Source organism: Corythoichthys intestinalis, chromosome 8 (genome assembly GCF_030265065.1).
Source record: "Corythoichthys intestinalis isolate RoL2023-P3 chromosome 8, ASM3026506v1, whole genome shotgun sequence".
Taxonomy (NCBI): domain Eukaryota; kingdom Metazoa; phylum Chordata; class Actinopteri; order Syngnathiformes; family Syngnathidae; genus Corythoichthys; species Corythoichthys intestinalis.
In genome coordinates, this window is record NC_080402.1 from 33,843,100 (window position 1) to 33,867,187 (window position 24,088).

General features: G+C 40.2%; 1 protein-coding gene across 1 annotated transcript in view; it reads right to left on the bottom strand.

The window, feature by feature from the left end:
• Positions 1 to 24,088, bottom strand: part of fbxo41 (F-box protein 41) — a 106,258-nt gene that overhangs the window by 42,253 nt on the left and 39,917 nt on the right. Inside the window, exon 4 of the mRNA XM_057843441.1 lies at positions 4,458 to 4,662. Within this exon, the coding sequence (XP_057699424.1) occupies positions 4,458 to 4,662 (205 nt within the window). The remainder of the gene's footprint in view (positions 1 to 4,457; positions 4,663 to 24,088) is intronic.

Genomic DNA, 24,088 nt, shown 5'->3' on the forward strand with positions numbered 1-24,088 from the left:
GTCAGTCTCTCGATGTGCAAAACTGATAGAAACATACCCCAAGCGACTTGCAGCTGTAATTGGAGCAAAAGGTGGCGCTACAAAGTATTAACGCAAGGGGGCCGAATAATATTGCACTCCCCACTTTTCAGTTTTTTATTTGTTAAAAAAGTTTAAATTATCCAATAAATTTTGTTCCACTTCACGATTGTGTCCCACTTGTTGTTGATTCTTGACAAAAAATTAAAATTTTATATCTTTATGTTTGAAGCCTGAAATGTGGCGAAAGGTTGCAAGGTTGAAGGGGGCCGAATACTTTTGCAAGGCACTGTAGCTGCTAAGAGAGCTGCAGCAATCAACAGGGTGCCCCACTTTACAAACAGTAAAGATTGTTCTCAGCACTTATATACAAAATTTCTTCAGATCAGTAAGAAGTGGGCACATAAATATTATCCACTAAAATGCTTGTTTATATGATGGCACTGTTATTTTTGCTTGTTAACAAAAAAAAAAAAAAAAAAAAAAAATAATAATAACAGTTGTATTTTCTGTTTCAGAGCATTAAATGTATTGAATTGTATCGAAAATCGTACCGAACCGTGACTTAACTGTATCCTTGCATCCCTTACATATATATATATATATATATATATATATATATATATATATTATTTTTATTTTTATTTGCAAACAGTGGTATCGGAACGATATCGGCCGATACTGCACAGCCAGGTATCTGTATCGGTATCGGGCCCCAAAAATGGTATCGGTACAACACTAATAGGAATTGTTAATTATTATTATACTGTATTATTATTATGATTTTTATTTATAATTTATTTGTTCTGCTATGTGTAATTGCCATTTGTAATAGCTTCAGCAGTATTTATTAAGGATTTAGTGTAGGTTTTCGGGCTGTGGAACTAATTAATGGAATTATAATGTATTCTCATGGGAAAATCCTGCTCGACATACCTTTACAACCATTTCGACTTACAAACAAGGTCCTGGAACGAATTAACTTCGTATGTAGGGTTACCACATAAACAATACCCACAATAAATGGAAGTAAAAAGTTTAACTGTTCATTCATTCATCCTTTGAATCCCTGAACTGGTGCCGGAACCTATCCCAGCTAACAACGGGCAGGAGGCATGGTACACCCTGAATTTGTTGCCAGCCAGTCATAGACTTTAAACCAGACATGTCCAAAGTCCGGCCCGGGGGCCAAATGCGGCCCGTGGTCAAATTTCATCCGGCCCCCAGCCTCTGTCATAAAATCAATAACATCTGGCCTGCACACAGACCTAATAAATTGGTCAGCAGTACTGCAATCAGATTATGAAGTAGCTTACACACAAAATGCTGCTCCTCATTTACCCACTAAAAGGCAGCAGCACTTTAACCCTTTATTGCCAAATGTATCACATTTGATACACCTAAAATTTCATGATTTTCAGACTAATTTAGAATTTCGACATTTCTTTTTGGAAAAAAAAAATAATGGCTGCAAGTCAACACATGCATCTACAGGTTCCATAAGAAAAAAACATGATATTTTAGAATGGGTTATAGATATTAGAGCGCTTATTACACATTACACATATTCATTTGACTTTTCTTTTCACAAATTTGAAAAAAAGGTTTCATTAGGACCTTATTTTTCAAATTTTGGGATTCTCTGATAATTGCTTCATGTTGCAGGTATTTAAGGGCTAAGCAACATTACTCCGTGTGACCCTCTACTTCCAATTTTCTAAAATGGCGACAATCAACAAAAATAAGTTGACTGGGACGGCCGACGCTTCAAGGATAGGTGGAAATTGGACTATTTCTTCACTAAAATACGCAGCAACTGTGTTTTGCCTCATTTGCAACGAGACAGTCGCTGTTTTTAAAGATTTCAATGTGAGGCGATATTACCAAACAATACACGCTGACATGTATGACAAGATTACAAGGAAAATACCCAGCGAGAAATTGAAGCAACTTGAAGCTATTTTCATTTCACAGCAGTAGTATTTCACAAGAGCCCGAGAGTCGAAAGAGAACGCCGCAAAGGCTATTTGCGAGATTGTTGAAATTATTCATTAAAAAAATAATAAAGCAAATGTGACACACTGAATGGCTTGCTAAATTTTGCTTCAATATATTGTTCTACATAAAGGACGTCAGCCAAGGTCGGCCCCCCACATTTTTACCACTCCAAATCTGGCCCCCTTTGCAAAAAGTTTGGACACCCCTGCTTTAAACCATAAATATCTAAATACTGGGTTAATATCATGAAACCACTTTCCGTTCTGAATCAGTATTAGGATTTGTCTTAAGCAGTAACCCGAATTATGTTCAGGATACTCATTGAAGTCATTGGCCATTGACGGCGCTAGATGTCCAATCCAATGGGAAGGTTGAATGAACGAACGCTCACTCAGCCCTCTTTGTCAAAATGAATTGGACGTGTAGTGCCAATTAAAGGTCTTAAGTAGAGTCCGAAATTATCGGGTAGCTGGTAAAATCGGCCGATAAAAGCATTTTAAAATGATATGGGATAATATCGACATCCGTTTTTCATTATTGGTTTTAGGCCAACATGCATGTTGCCTTCAAAGACGCCTTCTGCCTTTGTACAAGGGCTGGTCACAGCTTAGCACAGCAGTTATGCTTATTGACCATTAGATGTCTGCAAACTAAGATGCTTGGAATTTCTTATGTGATCAGACCATTCACATTCATGGTGCAAACATTAGATGAACAACAAATGATTGAAAAATTAATAATGTATATGTTAAGTCCACGATCGCATATATCGGTATCGGTTTGATATCGGTATCGGACTTTTGGAGTTGGACAGTATCGGAACATCGGTTAAAAAGTCATTATTGGACAACTCAAGTCTTGAGTGTCCAAATTTTCTTTATTTTTTATCAGCTTATCAAAAACAGTCACTTGCTTTATAAGGGGGCTAAAGGTCTGAAGTCTTGAAGCTTTAGTCACACTGATGGTATTCTTTGTCCCGTTCTGGCACAGTACAATATACCGTATTGGCCCGAATATAAGACGGTGTTTTTTTGCACTGAAATAAGACTGAAAAAGTGGGAGTCGTCTTATATTCGGGGTCTAGACATTATACCCATTCACGACGCTAGATGGCGCCAGATATCATTGAAGCGAATGCTGAACTTGTGAACTTGAGTAATGTTCTGTCAAGACTGATCTCAGCTACTCTCAATTTTAACCAGTTTGCATTATTTTATTGCATTGTTTTTTCTTATTCAGATTTGTTTCAAGACTACAGTTACAGTTAGACCTCACTTCGATGGTTAATGCAGTTATTGTAATTTTGTTGTTTTATCACAATAGATTGGTTTATTTACATTTCACAAACCAAAAGCCATTCATTTACGAATGTGATTGCACTTTAGTTTACATATTTAAATGTTCAGATATTAAGATTTGAATGAGGCAAAATAACATGCTTTTTCTATCAAATATATTGTTATAATCATTTGTTTCAGATGTACTGTAATTATTTTCTGTATGAAAATTAATTTGGTGTTCAAAAAGTCTTTTTTTCAAACTTGAGTCTTGAAAAAGAGGGGGTCTTCTTATAATCAAGGCCGTCTTATATTCGGCCAGTGCGGTACTAAAACACAACACCTGTATACTATATATGTGTCTACACCTGAACCTCACTTGTTCCATCCTACTGTGTTAAAAAAATCGTCAATGTTCAATAACTAATTTCCGTAGGTAGATGAATCCAATTCTTTCTGTTACGACCGAAGTGGTAATCAATTCAGGCTCTCTGCTTGAAAAAGGATCGAAATGGACATGGTGGCAGCTCTATAGCGCGTTACATCACATTGAAACTCATATCACAACCTTGAATGAGAAGTAAGAAATGGTTTCCACGGAAACGCATCCATCTGTGCAACAGAGCAGTTGGCCTCTTTCTCTTTCCCTTCAGAGATTCTGGATGATAAGATAAATAAGTGACATGCTCGGCTGGTGAGTTATAATCATTGTGGGATGGACAACATTTTTTCTGGTGGTATTCCATGTTCATTCTTATAAGTATCTGGCTTTTTGTTGTGACAGCACTTTTTTCTGGTATCATCCAGTGCTAGCTGTTTTGTGTCATGATGACTACAAAAATAAAATTAAAACTGGGATCAAGAGCAAATTAGTTTAGAATGGTAGCTTTTCATCTGTATACTTTGTGCTGATTACATTCAAACACTAACGGTATTTAATTTTTGCCCATAAGCACTGTGGGTAAGGTCACTTTTTATGAACTCGTTAATTTTTTATTTGATCCGAATCTAATTGTGGAACATTCTAAGAAAAATAAGTAAAGATGGTAGAAAACAAAAAATGAAAATTACATTAATTTGTCTATGCAATGGAAGTATTTAGACCCCATGAGACACAATCTCACCACTATTTTACCACGCTGCCCAAGAGTGCCAAATCCTCACCTGGCGTCCGTTGCCCTTGCCCTGAAGACTGCAGCGTCCCAGGCTTCCGTTGGGCGTGGTGCCGCAGCTGCTGATGATTTGTAGCTGTTTCTCGGCGCGGTCGGCACGGTCCAATAGCTCCTCGATGAACTGCTGCAGGCGAACTTTGGCGTTGGCTTCACGTGCCGCAGTCTCCTGCAGAAACTGGTCAATCTGGGCCACCTCCCTGAGAGAAGAAGAGAGAAGAAAAACATTTTTAAAGGGATCCACGAATAGAAAGACTTGTAGTTCTTAAAAGATAAACGTTATTATGAGTTGAAATAATTTGATATTGAAACCCCTGTTGATGTTTTGTGTAAAATTAGTTTAAATAGTAGGTCGCCATTTTTGTTGACGTTGCAGGGCGGTGACACCACATGGTTACGCTGCTGAGCTTCCAGAGTATGACTCTAGCGACATAAACATGTCATCTGTTCAACCCTTTAAATTTGAACCCGAGAGGAACATTAATGAGCATGACAGCACTGTCGGTATTTCACTAAACGAGCAGCAAAAGCAAAATGAACAGGAAAGAGGAGATGAGACGTGACGAGAGTAGGAAAAAAAAACACCGTGTAACACCGTGCGCTTTCAGCTTGCTTTGTTTAGATGCATACAGACAGAACATACTAAAGATGCCTAAGAAAATACTTAAATGTAGTAATATCAAAAAAGGGTGGCGTAAATATGATACGTGACTAATGTGGTCAACAGATCAACAATCTGCTTTAAAGCTACCACAAGAAACACTATGCTAAAAAGTATGAGAGGGTAACATATGCAAAACGTATTTTGAGGTAATGAAAAGGTAATTAAAGACTCAATAAAAAAACACATAGTATGTACTCGCTGCTTTTAACCGATGAGGGCATGTGCTGGACGTCTTGTCGCGGAATTGCAGTAACCCGGTAGTATTCGTTGAGTGACAGTGACAATCTACGTCATCACCATAAAACAAGGCGCCCTCCGTAGGTCAAAACGCGTACTAAATATTATAGGTTTTTAAATCAATGGCAATCTTTTATGTATTTCTAATAACAAATTTTAGTAAATGAGAACAATTGTGGCTTATTAGACCCGGCATGTCCGAGGTTTCCTTTAACACATTTGTACTTTGATGTGTGAAATATTTGTATTATTGACTTTCATTGTGTCTTATATGTAAAGCAAACTGTTTATCAAAAACAACTGTATATCAGAAAATGTTCTTAAACATCAATAACGAGAGTAAATTTTATGAATTAAAAAAAAAAAAAAAACTAAACAATGATGTAAGTGATTTGCATCATGAATATAGAGTGTGTTTGTGTAAGTGGTTAGAGTTAACTTCACAACAAGTGGCGGTTTGGAAGATAGCAATTAGGGTTGTTTCGATCATGTTTTTTTGTTCCCGATCCGATCCCGATCGTTTTAGTTTGAGTATCTGCTGATCCCCATATTTCCCGATCCGATTGCTTTTTTTGCTCCCGATTCAATTCCAATCATTCCCGATAATTTTTCCCGATCATATACATTTTGGCAATGCATTAAGAAAAAAATGAATAAAACACGAATATATACATTCAACATACAGTACATAAATACTGTATTTGTTTATTATGACAACAAATCCTCAAGATGGCATTTACATTATTAACATTCTTTCTGTGGGAGGGATCCACGGATAGAAAGACTTGTGACTTTGTGTATTGTGAGTAAATATTGCCATCTAGTATATTTGTTGAGCTTTCAGTAAATGATACTGCAGGCATGCCCCAATGCATGATGGGAGTGGAACCATGATGGAAAGTAAAACCATGACTGTGCGTCGTGCTACTAATGGATATATCTTCTCTGCTTAGGGAAATAACTTAAGGTGTTAAGACAAAGATCTATTGCCACCTTGCTTCCCCACATTGCTTCCCATGATATTTCTAATCATAGGGAGAGGGAATGCAAGGTATTAGCCATTTGACGAAAGGATTCAAAGGTTGCCAAAGTTCACTCTGCTCATGTTGCGCTGCCTTTTATCTCTCTATAAAGGTAAATCAGTGTCATTAGAGACCCTACTCATATGATGTCACAACCACACCTCCGCGCCATAATGTCCGTCAACTCGCCATGTTGACGCATTACCGCTACGTAAATTCCTCCTATTATGGCGTGTTTTTCTGCTCGTTAACATTAATAATCAAAATGGTGAAGGCGTGTGTGGCGGTTGGTTGCAATAACAGAGAAGATAGACGGAGAGACTTAAGTTCTACCGTATTTCGAGAGACCCGGAGAGGAGAGAAAGATGGACTGCTGCAATTCGACGAGAAAACTGGGCTCCAAACGATTACCACAGATTATGTAGTAGTCATTTTATATCTGGTAAGATGCATTTAATATATATTTAGAGGGTTTTGGGCTGACAACCTCAATTAAGATCATTGCGAGGCTAATCACCGACAACATACAGTTTCAAATTCAAGATGCTTACTTCTTCCACCATCATTACATTTTGAATAATATTTAGCTGGAACCAAGTGAGAGAAGCTGGCCTCGTCTACGGATCATCAGTTAAACAGGTGTGTCCAAACCTTTTGCAAAGGGGGCCAGATTTGGTGTGGTAAAAATGCGGGGGGCTACCTTGGCTGATTTACGTAGAACAATAAAATTTTAGCAAGCCCTTCTGTGTGTCACATTTGCTTTATTTTTTTTTATTTATTCATAATTTCAACAGTCTCGTCTTTGTGGCGTTCTCTTTCGACACTCGGGCTCTTGTGAAATACTGCTGCTGTGAAATTAAACTAGCTTCAAATTGCTATAATTTTTCGCCGCATATCTTCCCTGTATTGTTGTCGTACATGTCAGCGTGTCTTGTTCGGTAATATCATTATCGCGTCACATCGAACTCTTTGAAAACAGCGACTGTCTCTTTGCAAATGAGGCAGGCACAGTTGTTGTGTGTTTTATTGAAGAAATAGTCCAATATCCACCTATGCTTGAAGCGTCGGCCATCGCAGTCAACTTTTTTTTTTTATTGATTGTCACCATTTTAGAAAATTGGAAGTAAAGGGTCACACGGGGTAATGTTGCTTTGAGTGCTGTCTTAAAGTTTTACAAACTTTCGTGAGAATAGGCTGATTTTGTGTGGACAAGATAGTTATAGATATCAGGGTAGCAGATGTCAGGCAGAGAGGGCGTAGACAGCGGGTCGTAAAATATCGAATTAGGCATCAAATATGGATCTGGCGAATGGATAGACTGAAGCTTTTCCACATAACGCCTTTTATGCAACGCATCCAATGAGTTTACAGCGTCTGAAAGCACTGGGGCTTCCATGAATTGCACTATAAATTGCACGACAAATTGAAACCATTGAGAATACGGATAAACAAAGATGGACAACATGGCGGCCGGATACAGCGACACGTCATTCTGTGACGTTGGTGAGTAGGGTCTATAGATTGAGCGCGACAATGAGTGAGAGGATCGTGCAGCGTATAATAATAGCGATAAATATATTACGGTGACACATTTTTTAAAAATTAATTGCCGCTGTTATCGGGATATTTTTGATAACCTTACATTAAGCCTAAACTAAAGACTCTGGATGAGTGTAATATATTATGTCTGTAACGTTAAATTCAATAAGAAAACGATTTAATTAAAATCTATACATATTAAAAAAAGGCATGGCCGATATTTTTTTTTGCCGATTCCGATACTTTGAAAATGACGTGATCGGACCCGATCGATCGGGACATCTCTAAGAGCAATTGTGAACAGTCCCCTTTATTAGCACTCTCAGCTGAAAATTCCTGCCATATGAAACATAAAGAAAGAGAATTACCGTATTGGCCTCAATATAAGACGGTGTTTTTTTGCATTGAAATAAGAGTGAAAAAGTGGGGGTCGTCTTATATTCGCGGTCTAGGCATTATATCCACTCACGACGCTAGATGGTGCCAGATATCATTGAAGCGATGTTCTGTCATGACAGATCTCAGATACTCTCAAGTTTAACCAGTTTGTATTATTTTATTGCAATGTTTTTCCTTATTCAGATTTGTTTCAAGACTAAAGTTACAGTTAGACTTCACTTTGATAGTTAATGCAGTTATTGCAATTTTGTTGTTTTATCACAATAGATTGTTTTATCTACATTTCAAAAACCAGAAGCCATTCTTTTACGAATGTGATTGCACTTTAGTTTACATATTTAAATGTTTAGATATTAAGAATTGAATGAGGCAAAATAACATGCTTTTTCTCTCAAATATATTCTTATAATCATTTGTTTCAGATGTACTGTAATTATTTTCTGTATAAAAATTAATTTGGTGTTAAAAAAGTCTTTTTCAAACCCGAGTCTTGAAAAAGAGGGCGTCGTCTTATAATCAGGGCCGTTTTATATTCGGGCCAATACGGTACATTTTGTAGGTAAAGCAAACGCATGAGAAATTTAATTGCCACACAAACTAACAATTAGCATCCACAGTTTTGTGACGTTCATCGGAGTACTGTACTATAATTTTCTTAATCTTTTCAAACACCTTTTACTTGTGTTTACGCCCCACCTTTAGCAGAAAGAGACAGAATCCATACACTTAATTCATTCCCCTTCCTTCATAGGTGTAAAAACAGAAACTCAACCTACAAGAAAGACAACAAGAAGAACAAGGCTGAATGGAGAACGCTCAGTGCAAGAATTGCACTAATACTGTATTTCTTGAAATTAGGGCACTCTGGGCTAAAAATACCGTGCCATCGGGATCAGTTAACTTCTCTTTTGTTGCTCTAAAATGAGTCCTCCGGATACAATTAAGCAAATGTGTAATGAAAAGTCATGGAAGCCACAAGTGAATCTGTCGATAATTGCTCATATTGGCTCTAACATAGTGTAACTGAAGAATGCAATAGGATCATCCATTGTGTCAGCTATTTGTTCGTAATGAACCAGCAACATTATTCTTATCTACAATATTTGGAACACTTTAACAAGGCAACTATTGGTGATTTGAATTTATGGTGCTATGTCTGCGCTGCTTGAGATGACGCGACTGCCTGTGTGTATGTGCGTCTATGTAAGACAAAGACCGTTTTATCCATCTCAACTGGCACTCCCATCTGCTGTGTGCTTGTGAGCGGCTGACACTCTAAATCAGAGCTTCATCAAACACAGACTGGCCACAATATTAGGTACCTGAACAGTAATAATCATTCAATAAATGGGATGATATGCACAGGATCCCACAAATTATTTAGTCATGGTTAGGCTCAGTTTCAAATGAAGATTGATTACTGGTAAAATTCTACAAGAATAAATTAGGTAGAATTAAAACTAATAAGTGCAATATGATTAACCATATAAGAGGCTGTTATTCATATTCTCCCAAAAATGATGTAAACACGTTCAAATGAACTACGACTGCTCGGTACCCAAACAAGATGTGATGCAATTCTGCCATCTTTTGGATAACTGGAGTAACTACATAATAGGTTCGCAATCAGTAAATATACCGAGACAAAAAACAAAACATCTGGCTCCAAGTATCGATCTGCACAAATCCAGAGACATTACTAAAGGTCGACCGATACGGGATTTTCAAATGTCGATGCCAATACCGATATCTAAATAAATGTTCAGCCGATTGCCGATATCTAAAGCCGATTTTATAAGCTGATATTTAAAGTCTGTATACTTTTTTTTTTTAAGCCCGTAGATCATGACAAGAAATTTAAATAATAAAAAAAAAATGCTTCAACAGCTTCAAATTTACAATGATGACCTGAGACTTAAAGGATGAATTTGGTCTAATGCCACCAAACCAAGGAACACCGCACTTCTTTTTATGATTATACAAACTCAGCGAGAACAGTACATTATTTTCAAATAATTAAACCCAACGGGACGTCACAACAAGATGTAAACAAGTGAGAGTGAGAATTTAAGAGGATGGCCGCCATGCTAAAGCAAATGCTAAGGCGAATGCTATGCTAACGCTACCAGTTACATTTAGAGTGTAAGGGTCACTCAGTAAACACCTTTAAAGACTAAGGCAACATTGCATATTGTCTCATGCAAGATAGAAAACATCTTACAATATTTGCAAAAGAGCCTGCCTTCAAGCTGCTGCAGGGTTCTTCTGGGGTCCTACCGCCAGTCGACGGCGGTCACAGTTGCCCACACAGATGCCATTTTTTATCGACTTATTTTCTTTGTTAATCGACTAATAGTCCGTGTTGGAAAAAAGTCCATATAGCGGCCTTAGACAATACCTACCTATTTTTATTCTGATCTGTTCACAAATCGCAGAGGAGTAGCCATTTTACCTCACCAACAAAGAAGAACAAAGGGAGTGACTTTTTGAGCCCTCCTTCTGGGCAGTCAAAAAAAAAAAAAAACATACTGAAGGTGTAAAAAGGGTTCCATATACATATTCTATTCTTGTTTTTTGCGCCGTTGTACTTAACTAGAGTTCTTTAGGATCACTAGTGGGACTACATGATTATGGTCAAAATGGTAACAATAGTTTAATAACAAGTATTTATCACGTTAGGGAAAACATCTCTCTGTATTTTTACCTTAATAAATTTCAACAAACAATATGCAAAGTTCACAGTGTAAAAGGAAACTCATTGGCTGCCACTGATGACGGATGTCTAATCCGTTTGAACTGTTTTATATATTTATTTTCAGCCATGGAAGCAGAATTAAAAACACAGGAGAATTTATTGTAGGGAAGGTAAAGGGAGGACAAAACATATGAAATAGTGTCACCTTAGACATAAAACCTCAAGGTGAAATGCGTTTACATGGACAATTCGGATGAGGAACTGTTGTCATAGTCAGTGCTGTCCAGAAATAGTTTTGAAGGCTGTACGAAAACTGCTTCCTATCTGTCCAAAATACTGGTAAGAATGGAAATGTAAGTCTAATGTTTTGGTTTTTTTATTTTTTATTTTTTAAAGTGATGCAAAACTGTAGGTCCCAAAAGGCCTTAATTTAGAATCCAAGCTCTTACTGTACAGTGCCGACACCTGATTGTAACTGAATAATAAGGCATGTGATCTTCTGAAGGAGGGATTCTCTTTGAATGTTAATCAAGAAGCTTTCAACAGTTGGCGCCGACGCTTTCTGCGAATTCACCTAGACACCTCATGAATATTTAAGAGTGCAGATGATTGACTGAAAGGGCCCGAACATGAGATGAAGCAGTGTGAAAACGAGCTTTGTGTGCCAGAACGTTGTCCAATGCGACTGAACTTGACAATGACAGTCTGCGACTCACACCCGAAATTTAGATTGTTAACCCGGCCGTGCACAAATAACCATTTGGCTGAAATGAAATATGTGTGTGTATAAATAGACATAAATGTGTGTTCAATGTAAAAAAAAAAATCTGTATGGTGTTTCTTTTGTTTTCTTTAAATGGATAAAAAATATGACTGTGTGTATTGTTATATTGCATTGTTTAGCTGGGAAAATTCAAAAGGTGTGTTTCTCTGTTTTCTGTTTGAATGTTAACAGGTAATGGCAAGATAAAAAAAAAGTGCATAGCCTATTTGTGGAAGTACTATGATCTATTAAATTAAGTATAATAAATAACTGTATCTTAGGGGTGTGACAAAATATCGAAATGGTGATATATCGTGATACTTTGTATCCCAGAAGGTTATCGATATGCTCCTGCCAAGAATCGAGATATCGTTTTAAAAAGGTGTCAATGTCTTAAAAAAAAAAACAAAGGAACCAAAAAGTTGCTACCAAAATCTTCCACCATTATAGTGTCTCAGTTAACTCCAAGGCTGCATTGACAGTGCATGACGCCCAATCCATTTGGACTGGGAACGTTCGTTCATTCGAAACTAGAGAATTCACATTCATTGTCCGATTTTCAGGGTATTTACAGGTCACTTGCGGTTCATTTTAGGGCATTTACAGGTCATTTCCTGTTGAGTTTGAGTCACTGCCTATTCATTTGGGTGATTCCCAGATCAATTCCTGTTCTGTAACTCAAAATTGACAGGAAGTGACCCATAAAATACCCCCAAATCAGCAGGAATTAACTGAAAATCAAGAGGTAAATGACCTTAAATGGCTCAAAATTAACATCATTGCCTAGCATTGGCTGCCACTGACGGCCATAGACGTTTAATCCGTTTGAAGTGGGAGGGATGGCAGAAAATGAACGAATGTTCATTCGCTGTCACCCTCCCAGTTCAAATGGATTAGACGTTTACTAGTGATACTCATTTGAATTCACAGCAGAAGCTTGTTTTCTGTTTATTAGTTATTTGTAGAATATCCTAGAATGATTTCCTGACCAATGTAATGATAATCGTTGTATCACCATATCGTCAGATCGTTATCGTGAGCTTTGTATCGCAAATCGTATCGTATCGTGAGGCACCAAGAGGATCCCACTCCTACTGTATATGCATGCAAAGTATTTTCCTCAACTCATCGTTTTTTTGTTTTCATTCCAAACTAGTACAGTTCATATACTACCCCGCTTTTTTGTTACACTGCATCTGAGCAAAGCATAATTCATCAGCCTTAAGCCTATCTGTCACATTTATGAAGTGTCCTGTTGTCGCCTAGCAACTCACATTTTTAGCATTTCTCACCTCTGATGGTCTAGTAGAATTCTGTTCAAGCACCATTACATGCAATGACTTTAAAAAGACTCAGTTTGTCCGCTAAGGAATGCTTAGTCATGGACTCAGTTGAACGTGCACTGCCGGTGATGATCTTTTTCCATCTTTGCGGAGCTGTTCTGTACTTTAATATGAATGATCTCACTGTGTGACTGCCAGCTTCACCCCAGAGAGAAACAGGCAGAGAACCTGTGCTTGCTTTGCACAGATATGGATGATCTTTCTTTACTATAGAGCTTAGCAGCATGGAAAGGTATACTATGGCCATGGAGAATACAGGTTTTAACGAGGCCCTAGTAGGATTTGAACCTCCTGTTATATAAACAGTCACTCTAAAAAGCAGAGAAATATCCATTTTCCAGTGCACAAAAATAGACAAACGTTCATACAGGCATTCATACTCACTTTCACACTGACAAACAAATGTGTGTAAATCTTTCCGAGGTACTTCCACTTTACTTCCGCATTTCTGCTCGCGACATCCATTTTCCACGTTTTCTAACCAAAATACAATGGAGCTGGAGTGGTGTCACTCATCATATTCATCAAAAAAAGCCCATTTGGAAATACCGCATCCATCTGCCATCATTACGACATGGGAAGACAACATGAAGATATGGCTAAGAGTCACCGTAACCAAAATATTTTTGTATTTTATTGATTTAATGGCAGTAGATGGAAACGGAATTGGCATCCAGCACCGATACCAGCACAGCAACAAAGTTGAATGTGTCCTAATACATGAATGCAAGGATTTTGTGTTCATGAAGGCAGATGTGGAACCAAGACAGTGCCACTACAAAGCAAGCACAGGTACAATTATGTACAATTTGATTACAGTTCTGTGTGTTGCGTCACAGCTGAGACATCATTAGCTTCGCATGAGCTTCACTGATAAAGAAACTGAAAAGAAACACTCATCTACTACAAGTCATACACGGGTTTTTTACCCTAAATGCAAGTGTTACACGTTTTTTGTTCATTTGTGTACAGGTGGAAATCACTGTTAGGCAAGGGAAGACACTTGATGTGCCTCACAAAAACACTTTTGTTGATGGACCTATATCGAGACTACGTGCATTCTACCCTGATGAGGGAAGGCTTTATTTATGCTCCACCTTCATTAATATTTTTCTAATCATTTTATAAATTGTGATTCATTGACGTATTTTGCACATGCACCAATTGTTTGAAATAAAACAAGAAATGGAATCATGTTGTCCAAAAGTTTTATTGCGATCAATATTTGCACTAAAAAACGAATGACATACTATTTGTGTTTACATGTACATGTGTGATGAGCTCATAATACCATAACTATAACCGGATGATAAATACCTTGTATTATTTCCTTGTAACAACAAAATCCGTGACAGCCCTTATGCATTTAGCAGATGTAATATTATTTGCAATTTCGCCTCATTTTGGTCACTCAGGTGGCCGGCCTATAAATCTACACCACATGTTAACGAAACTGATTGTTAGAATTTTGTCCACGAACGATCAACAAAGCAATAAGAAGAAAACATACAATCTTTTCAGTGGATTCTTTAGGTTTAAAGCACATCCTTAACTTGTTGTCTGCTGCTGGTTTCGATTTAAGGGGTATGGTGAGGTAGACCTACAGTGTCGCTTAGTAGCTATTAGCTGGTCGCTGATTAAAACATTCCACTTCCACCCACTTATATAGCTACGTCCAGGAGTTCACACACAGCACAGAAAGTCCCAAAGTCTCATCTACGTCATGCTGAATCAAATTTTTGGAGATTCCGTGGGTTCCTCTGTTTTGATTTGCAGTTTTAACTTTGTCTACGCACTGCTTACTTCAACCACACTTCATGTTGTTCTGTCGAAACCGGAAAAAAAGTCAAAGATGGCGCTGAACAATTTTCGCCCAGGAAACTTATCTATAAGAGGAACATGCAACCTCAACACAGGAAGGCCACTGTAAAGACTTAAACCCAAAACCTCCCGGGTGAGGCAGGTGTCCTAACCAAGTAGATTTTGTTTTAAAGATGTACAAAAAAAGGGCAAAACATTTTCCGAGAACTTTTCTCTTGCATTTTTTCTTTTTTCTTTTCTTTTTATATAATTCTAAGATGGTCTTTTTTGATGATTAAAACACTGCAGGTGAAACCAACTAACAGCACAGTTGTTGGAATTGATTACAGTGAACGTTGCATATTAAAGTCAGACAGTAAGCATCTGAAGGATGTTTGGCTTTGACTATTTTGTCTGTTTTGAGTGATGCTATTTTAGTAATGTAGCAGATGGCACAGAAGAAAAAGTGAAATGATAACCACCGATCAAGTGATATTGTGACGTCACGGTAAAAAAATAGAGAGTGCTCAAAATGTCTTTTGTTGGATTTTATTTGATGAAAGTACATGGACATTATTAACTCTACCAGAGACCCCAGTTAAATAAAGTAATAAATTGTGCTCTTTTAGAAAACATTCTAGAAACATTTTTTGGAAGCACTTCAGTTAAAAAAAAAAATCATCTAAGTGGTTCAGATCATACTTAATCCATCGCCATGCTTTGAGGTAACTTCAAATAAAAAGCGAAAAGGGCATCTGACGAGCCTACAACCTCGAAGACCCACGAACTGCGAAGGAGTGGATTCGTGACCCGTTTGTGAATAAACAGAGAGATCGCAAATGACGGCGACCTTATTAAACGTACATTTGAGACAACAACTCTATCGAGGTTCTGGATTAAAGTCATTCTGGAATATCCTGACATCGCGACAAGAGCGTTGAAAACCTTGCTACAATTTCCAACATCGTATCTTTGTGAAGCGGGCTTCTTAATTAATGTTTAACGACAAGGCGAAGTCGTTAATGGTGAGCGCGGTGTGCAGCTGTTGTGTGAAGCTTACATGGCAGGATGAATCTGAGGAGAACTTTTCTACAAGTCCTTCCATGATCAAACGTAAGTTAATATTCCTTTCTTTCAAGAAAGTTTGTAGTGTTTACTTTGGAATTGCTGCATTTGCGCATTTTGCGGCTATGTTTAATGTTACGCGCATGCGCAGAACCGCATCGTTGCAATTTTTGATGGGTTGCAAAATTTGTCAGAACACCAGTCCGTGAAAAAAAAGACCCAAATAACACCGGTCCGTGGTGCAAAAAAGGTTGGGGACCCCAGGTTTAGAAGACAATTTACTTCATCTGTGTGATTCTGAAAAAGATCAGATCACATTTGATGGGGATTTTATGCAGAGATGTGAGAAATTCCTAAAGGTTGAGATACTATTCCATACCACTGTAGTAAAAATGAGTCCATAAAAAAATTCGAATAGAATACCCAAAGGAAGACTGTTTAAATGTATGCTACTTCTCACTGCAGAATCCTCTGCCAGGTTCAGTAAAGGAGCAAAACAATGACACAAAGATTATCTTAGTTATTTATAGCTCAACCATTTTGGTGACCTTTTCCACTTCGATGCAGGGTGCCGAAAAACGTTATTTTTCGGCTCCTCACAAATTTTGACAAGTAAAAATGTCAGCTATTGTTCCAGTGTGACACATGTTCAAACCAGTATTCAGTCTATATTCATTAACCTGCTGCAGCTCCCTTAATTTTTTCCTCATTGCGGCTTGATAAAAATGTTTCATTTATTTCTAAACTTGTACGCTAAGTTCAAAAGTCTTTAAGGTGAAACATATTGACAACCTTGTTGTTGTTAAAGCTCTCAGTGCATTACAGTCATACAGTTGCATTCACCTTGAGCAATGTTTTCAGTTGTTTGTTTTTTTGGGGGTAAAATATATGCTCCATAATTGGCTTGGATACAGAAGTTTATTTGACACTTTTTGCAGGCTTTATGGCTTAAAGGCTCAATGTTTGACAACCAAAAATTGAGACATTAACCATTTCATGCGTGAATTACGACTTTTAATTTTTTTTTTAACCCATACAGGGCTATGCATGTGCCGGTATCAGGTTCTGACGGTATGATAACCTTAGGCAAAAATATCATGGTTTCACATTATCACGGTATTGCAATTACAGCTCTAAAATGTGTTAATTTGAGATATCTGGGTTAAAAAAATATAAACACAGACAAGACTGAAAAAGTAGTTTCTGCTCTTGCACTCCTCTTTAAAAGAAACTGCTGTATTTTAAGCCAAAGCAACTGTTGTGTTTGATAGAACAATATGTCTATATGCTGCCATAGCAGATTCATGGCACATTAAAGTCCCCGAACTATTTTTAATTTGTCCGTTTTACCCTCCGTTTACAGACGTCGCACAACCGCTTTTGTTTCAACCTAGCCATAAAAAGAAGGTAAGTAATGGTATTTATTTTTCGAAATGCCTGTCATTTTTAGCTTAGAATCATTAATTGATGTTTATTATTTGGTTAAAAAAAAAAAAAACGACTTAAAAAAATTATTCACTTGCATATTTTAAACTTTTAAACAAATTACGTCACAATGAAAAAAAACGGTGTCTGTAAAACAGTCACGGATATCTACCTCATAACTATCGCTTAACTGTATTTGTTTTGTTACTGTTGCATTTTCGCCGATATGTCAGATGACAAATAATCGATCCAAACAAAGAAAAATTGGAAAAATAAAAAAAATCTCGACCACTCCTTGATGTCTGCGATTTCTGCATCACGACCCTTGTTATATTACTATGTTTCACCCATAAAATCGCCCAAAAATCCAGCTTTGGCCATTCACAGCTGTGTCTTGGCACTCAGTGATAAATGATACATGGAGTTTTTGGATCGAAACAAGGTAAGTACGCGATAATTTCCCCTTAAAGTCATGGCGTCTGTAATTCTGCTCTCGCGTGCTCTCACCTCCAGATAGGGTTTTGCTGTTAAAAAAAAAAGAAAAAATTTTTTCAAAATGCCCTCCTGTTCAAAAATTTTCTTCCCCCAGAAAATTGAGATTTTAAGCTTTCCAATGATGTATCACACATGCATATCGGACAATTTTGAAAGTTGGCCAAATTGGGGGTCTCAGAGCGGAATTTATAACCATATATATATTTTCCATTGAAATAAATTTTTAGTTTTCAAAACATACTAGCAAATTGGAACATAAGTATAATGCAGGCATGAAAATGGGTCCGGTACACTGTACAACTCGGGCTGTCCCAACTGATTAATTTTCTCCCGATTAATAATCAAATAATTATTAATAATTTTTTTTCTGCTTTTTAATTTTTTAAAATCTAATTTAGCAATGAAATCTTTAATGACGCTTGATGACTACAAATAAACACGCAAATAACAATAATAAATCGCAAATAAACAATGAGGTCAAATGCTGATGGTATTAACTAGTGCAAAAGAATAGAATGTAAACAGATTCACTGACTACGACTTTCCAACATGATTAAAAAAAACCCTTAAAAAAATATCTAGCATTAATATTATAGTATACTACTATTTATAATAGTAGTATAATAATTATTCATTGCCAATCAGATTTTTCATAAAGGGTGTCATTTTAAAGCTATTCTTAGTTTAGAATTTGAATTCTGAAGTATGCGGGATTAACTCCAGACATTGTTATTTATGTGATGAACGTGACGTGTTTATATTTTGAAATCCATCCATCCATCCATCCTTCCCATGGGCTCACCACCTGTGGGAGGGGCCAAAGGGGTCGGGTGCGTAGAGAGTTGGGCGGCAGCCAAAGGCGGGGGCCTTGGCGGTCCAAACCCCAGCTGCAGAAGCTAACTCTTGGGACATGGAATGTCACCTCTCTGGCAGGGAAGGAGCCTGAGCTGGTGGGTGAGGCAGAGAAGTTCCGACTAGATATAGTCGGACTCTCCTCCACACACAGCTTGGGTTCTGGTACCAATCCTCTCGAGAGGGGTTGGACTCTCTTCCATTCTGGAGTTGCCCACGGTGAGAGGCGCCGAGCAGGTGTGGGCATACTTATTGCCCCCCGGCTTGGTGCCTGTACGTTGGGGTTTACCCCCATGGACGAGAGGGTAGCCTCCCTCCGCCTTCGGGTGGGGGGACGGGTTCTGACTGTTGTTTGCGCTTATGCACCGAACAGCAGCTCAGAATACCCACCCTTTTTGGAGTCCTTGGAGGGTGTGCTGGAGAGCGCCCCCTCTGGGGACTGCCTCGTTCTACTGGGGGACTTCAACGCTCACGTGGGCAATGACAGTGAGACCTGGAGGGGCGTGATTGGGAGGAACGGCCCCCCCGATCAGAACCCGAGTGGTGTTCTGTTATTGGACTTCTGTGCTCGTCACGGTTTGTCCATAACGAACACCATGTTCAAACATAGGGGTGTCCACATGTGCACTTGGCACCAGGACACCCTAGGCCGCAGTTCAATGATCGACTTTGTAATCGTGTCATCGGACTTGCGGCCACATGTTTTGGACACTCGGGTGAAGAGAGGGGCGGAGCTGTCAACTGATCACCACCTGGTGGTGTGTTGGCTCCGATGGTGGGGGAAGTTGCTGGCCAGACCTGGCAGGCCCAAACGTTTTTGTGAGGGTCTGCTGGGAACGTCTGGCAGAATCCCCTGTCAGAAAGAGTTTCAACACCCACCTCCAGCAGAACTTCTCCCTTGTCCCGGGGGAGGTGAGGGACATTGAGTCCGAGTGGGCCATGTTCCGCACCTCCATTGTTGAGGCGGCCGATCGGAGCTGTGGCCGTAAGGTGGTTGGTGCCTGTCGTGGCGGCAATCCCCGAACCTGCTGGTGGACACCAGTGGTAAGGGATGCCGTCAAGTTGAAGAAGGAGGCCTATCAGGCCTTTTTGGCCTGTGGGACTCCGGAGGCAGCTGACAGGTACCGGCTGGCCAAGCGGACTGCGGCTTCGGCGGTCGCCGAGGCAAAAACTCGGACATGGGAGGAGTTCGGCGAGGCCATGGAAAACGACTTCCGGACAGCTTCGAGGAAATTCTGGTCCACCATCTGGCGTCTGAGGAGAGGAAAGCAGTGCACCATTAACACTGTGTATAGTGAAGATGGTGTACTGCTGACCTCGACTCGGGACGTCGTGAGTAGGTGGGGAGAATACTTCGAAGCCCTCCTCAATTCCACCGACACGCCTTCCTTTGAGAGAGCAGAGTCTGGGGACTCTGAGGTGGGCTCTTCGATCTCTGGGGTTGAAGTCACTGAGGCGGTTGGTAAGCTCCTTGGTGGCAAGGCCCCAGGGGTAGATGAGATCCGCCCGGAGTTCCTAAAGGCTCTGGATGTTGTGGGGCTGTCATGGCTGACACGCCTCTACAACATTGCGTGGACATCGGGGACAGTGCCTCTGGATTGGCAGACCGGGGTGGTGGTCCCCCTTTTTAAAAAGGGGGACCGGAGGGTGTGTTCCAATTATAGAGGGATCACACTCCTCAGCCTCCCCGGTAAAGTCTATTCAGGGGTGCTGGAGAGGAGGGTCCGTCGGGAAGTCGAATCTCGGATTCAGGAGGAGCAGTGTGGTTTTCGTCCCGGCCGTGGAACAGTGGACCAGCTCTACACCCTCGGCAGGGTCCTCGAGGGTGCATGGGAGTTCGCCCAACCAGTCCACATGTGTTTTGTGGATTTGGAGAAGGCGTTCGACCGTGTGCCTAGGGGAGTCCTGTGGAGGGTGCTCCGGGAGTACGGGGTACCGAGCCCCCTGGTAAGGGCTGTTCGGTCCCTGTACGACCGGTGTCAGAGTCTGGTCCGCATTGCCGGCAGTAAGTCGAATTCGTTCCCAGTGACGATTGGACTCCGCCAAGGCTGCCCTTTGTCACCGATTCTGTTCATAATTTTTATGGACAGAATTTCTAGGCGCAGCCGAAGCGTTGAGGGTGTCCGGTTTGGTGGCCTCAGCATTGCATCTCTGCTTTTTGCAGATGATGTGGTGCTGTTGGCTTCATCAAGCCGTGACCTCCAACTCTCACTGGGGCGGTTCGCGGCCGAGTGTGAAGCGGTTGGGATGAAGATCAGCACCTCCAAATCCGAGACCATGGTCCTCAGCCGGAAAAGGGTGGAGTGCCCTCTCCGGGTCGGGGATGAGAGATTGTCAGGCGGATCGGTGCAGCGTCTGCAGTGATGCGGACTCTGCGCCGGTCCGTTGTTGTGAAGAAGGAGCTGAGCCAAAGGGCGAAGCTCTCGATTTACCGGTCGATCCGCGTTCCTACCCTCACCTATGGTCACGGGCTGTGGGTCGTGACCGAAAGAACAAGATCCCAGATACAAGCGGCCGAAATGAGTTTCCTCCGCAGGGTGTCCGGGCTCTCCCTTAGAGATAGGGTGAGAAGCTCGGTCATCCGGGAGGGGCTTGGTGTCGAGCCGCTACTCCTCCGCGTTGAGAGGAGCCAGTTGAGGTGGCTCGGGCATTTGGTTCGGATGCCTCCTGGACGCCTCCCTGAAGAGGTGTTCCGGGCATGTCCCACCGGCAGGAGGCCCCGGGGTCGACCCAGGACACGCTGGAGAGACTATGTCGCTCGGCTGGCCTGGGAACGCCTTGGAATCCCGCCGGAGGAGCTGGCTGAAGTGGCTGGGGAGAGGGAAGTCTGGACTTCCCTGCTAAAGCTGCTGCCCCCGCGACCCGACCCCGGACTAAGCGGAAGATAATGGATTATCTAATGTTCACCGGAAGTACGTTCGCTAAGCCGCTAACCGTATAATTTACACCCCGCAAAAAAGCTCTTTTTGTCATTGCATGTGGTGTCAGTCATCTTTTATATTTTCATTTTTTTCGTTTGCAAATGCTGTTAACCAGCGATTTTTCATGTTTGAAGTGTCACCTTTTAACTGCAAGTTTTCGTTTTGGAGAAGACTGCAAATGTTTTATAGCAGGGAAAAAGTAGGTTGTCTTTTTTTTTCCCATTAGCCTCAATGTAGCAATGCTAACGTTTACAGTGTTTAATATAGATGTGTTTCCTTATTTTGTATGTCTGAACTTTAATTCTACGGGGTGTTGATGACCAATAAACATCTGTTAAAGGAACTGGAGTCTCATGTGCCATCAGCACGCACGCACAAATGTATCCATGCATGCGCGCTGCGATATAAAGCAGCCATGAAAATTTCCACCCTCATTTTTATTTACCGTGCGATAAATGGACTCATTGCATATCGTGACAGGCTTAGCAACTTCAATAAAACATGTTGTTAGTTAGTTAGTTAGATGGACTTACGATCTGCCAGCTTGCAATTGTCTCCTGTCGTCTTCCAAAATTAGGGTTAGGGTTAGGGTCGTCTTCCAAAATTATAACTGGATGACGGCACTTTAGGTGTTCATTCACGCCCGACGTAAAGCCAAGCTTGGCATTAAAGAGACAGGACACAAAAGTGTACCCTCCTTTGTTTCATTGAAATAAGTCAATATTGCGGCCTCTATTCTGAGCGAGCAATAGTGGATCTTGGGTACAGTAACATGTGACGAACAGTGTTGGGCACGTTACTTTAAAAAAGTAATTGGTTACATTACTCACTACTTCTTCCAAAAAGTAACTGAGTTAGTAACTGAATTACTCTATAGTAAAAGTAACTAGTTACCAGGGAAAGTAACTATTTCCGTTACTTTAAAAAGAACTTGTTGTATGTCAAAGAATTTGAAATTTTCTGAGCAGTATTCGAGTCAGTGGAATAGAGAAGAACAGACAGGTAGTTAACTTGTTAGGTGCTTCAGCAGATTTGAATTGCTTAGCACAGATGTTGGCAAAAGCTTTGCCCCGGGACATAAATTACACATTACATGCAGGTTCTTTCCTTTAATTTCGACAAACTTGAAATAGTGTCTATATCTCCACCTCTTAAAGGACAATTTTTCTTCTGAATGCTCTGCCATCCCGACCCTGTGCATCTGTTTTGCGTGTGTGTGTTTGCCGCACGCGCTGTTCCGGTTTGCTTGTGAAATCACTGGCTCTGATTGGCTTACCACGACACATGACTCTAAACCTCAGCCAATCACAATCACTTCCATCGCATCTCTCGAGGGGCTGCATTCAGGTAGGCCCGTTTCCCGACAATTCACGTCACCTTCGAAGCGTCTGCCGTCCTCAAGATGGAAGCAGAATTATTGCTGGCTGACAGTGGGAGATGGGAACGAGGCTTGCATCAGGTGTAGCAAACACAGAAATGTTACCAAACTTTGGAAAGCATTGTCTAATTGAATGAGCAGGGACAAACAGCTTGGAGTCAGAAGTACGTGCGCTATTCTCAAACCTGAACGCACCCCAAGTCTTGGATGACAAATCAACAGAGCAGAGAGTCGACTCGACACGGCTGGTAGTTTCTTCAATTTATTCAGAGTAAGTAACGCACCGCTTTTGACCGTCAGTAACGGTAACGGCGTTGTAACGGCGGAAAAAGTAATTAGTTACATTACCCCGTTACTGAAAAAATAACGCCGTAACGTAACGGCGTTATTTTTAACGGCGTGACTCCCAACACTGTTGACGAAGCCAACCACTCAGAGAGCTAGCGGAGGGCAAACAGCCAACCAGTGTACTTCCGCAGTGTCTCTCACCTTTTGGCGAAAGGTGAGAGATTTTCATGCCTGATAATGTTAAGTTAAAATAAATAAATATAATATAAACACACTCTCTTTCTCCACACAGACAGCAAGAGAGAAAAAAACACCATATTTTACCACCGCTAGACACACTAAAAACATTGGAGTTAACTCTCGTAGCTGGTGGGAAACATTCGTGATCGTGTTTACTAACCTTTAATTTTGTATACCGTAATTTCCCAAATATAAGGCGCACCCGTGTATAACGCGCACCCTAATTTTAGCACCAATAAATAGAAGAATACAAGAAAACAGAGTTTGTGTACAGATACAAAAATGTCATTTTACCGACTGGTGAAACACAGCACAAGCATAGCACATTGGGAGTTCAAAACATTACCGTAAACTGACAATATGTACGGTAATAATATGATTTGAGAACTTTTCCAACTTAACAAAATGCAGGAGAAAACAAAACAGATATGACTTTGCTTTTAAAGGCTGCTGTATAACTTGCTTGTTTCATCATGATGAATAAATGTTTCTTCCATGGA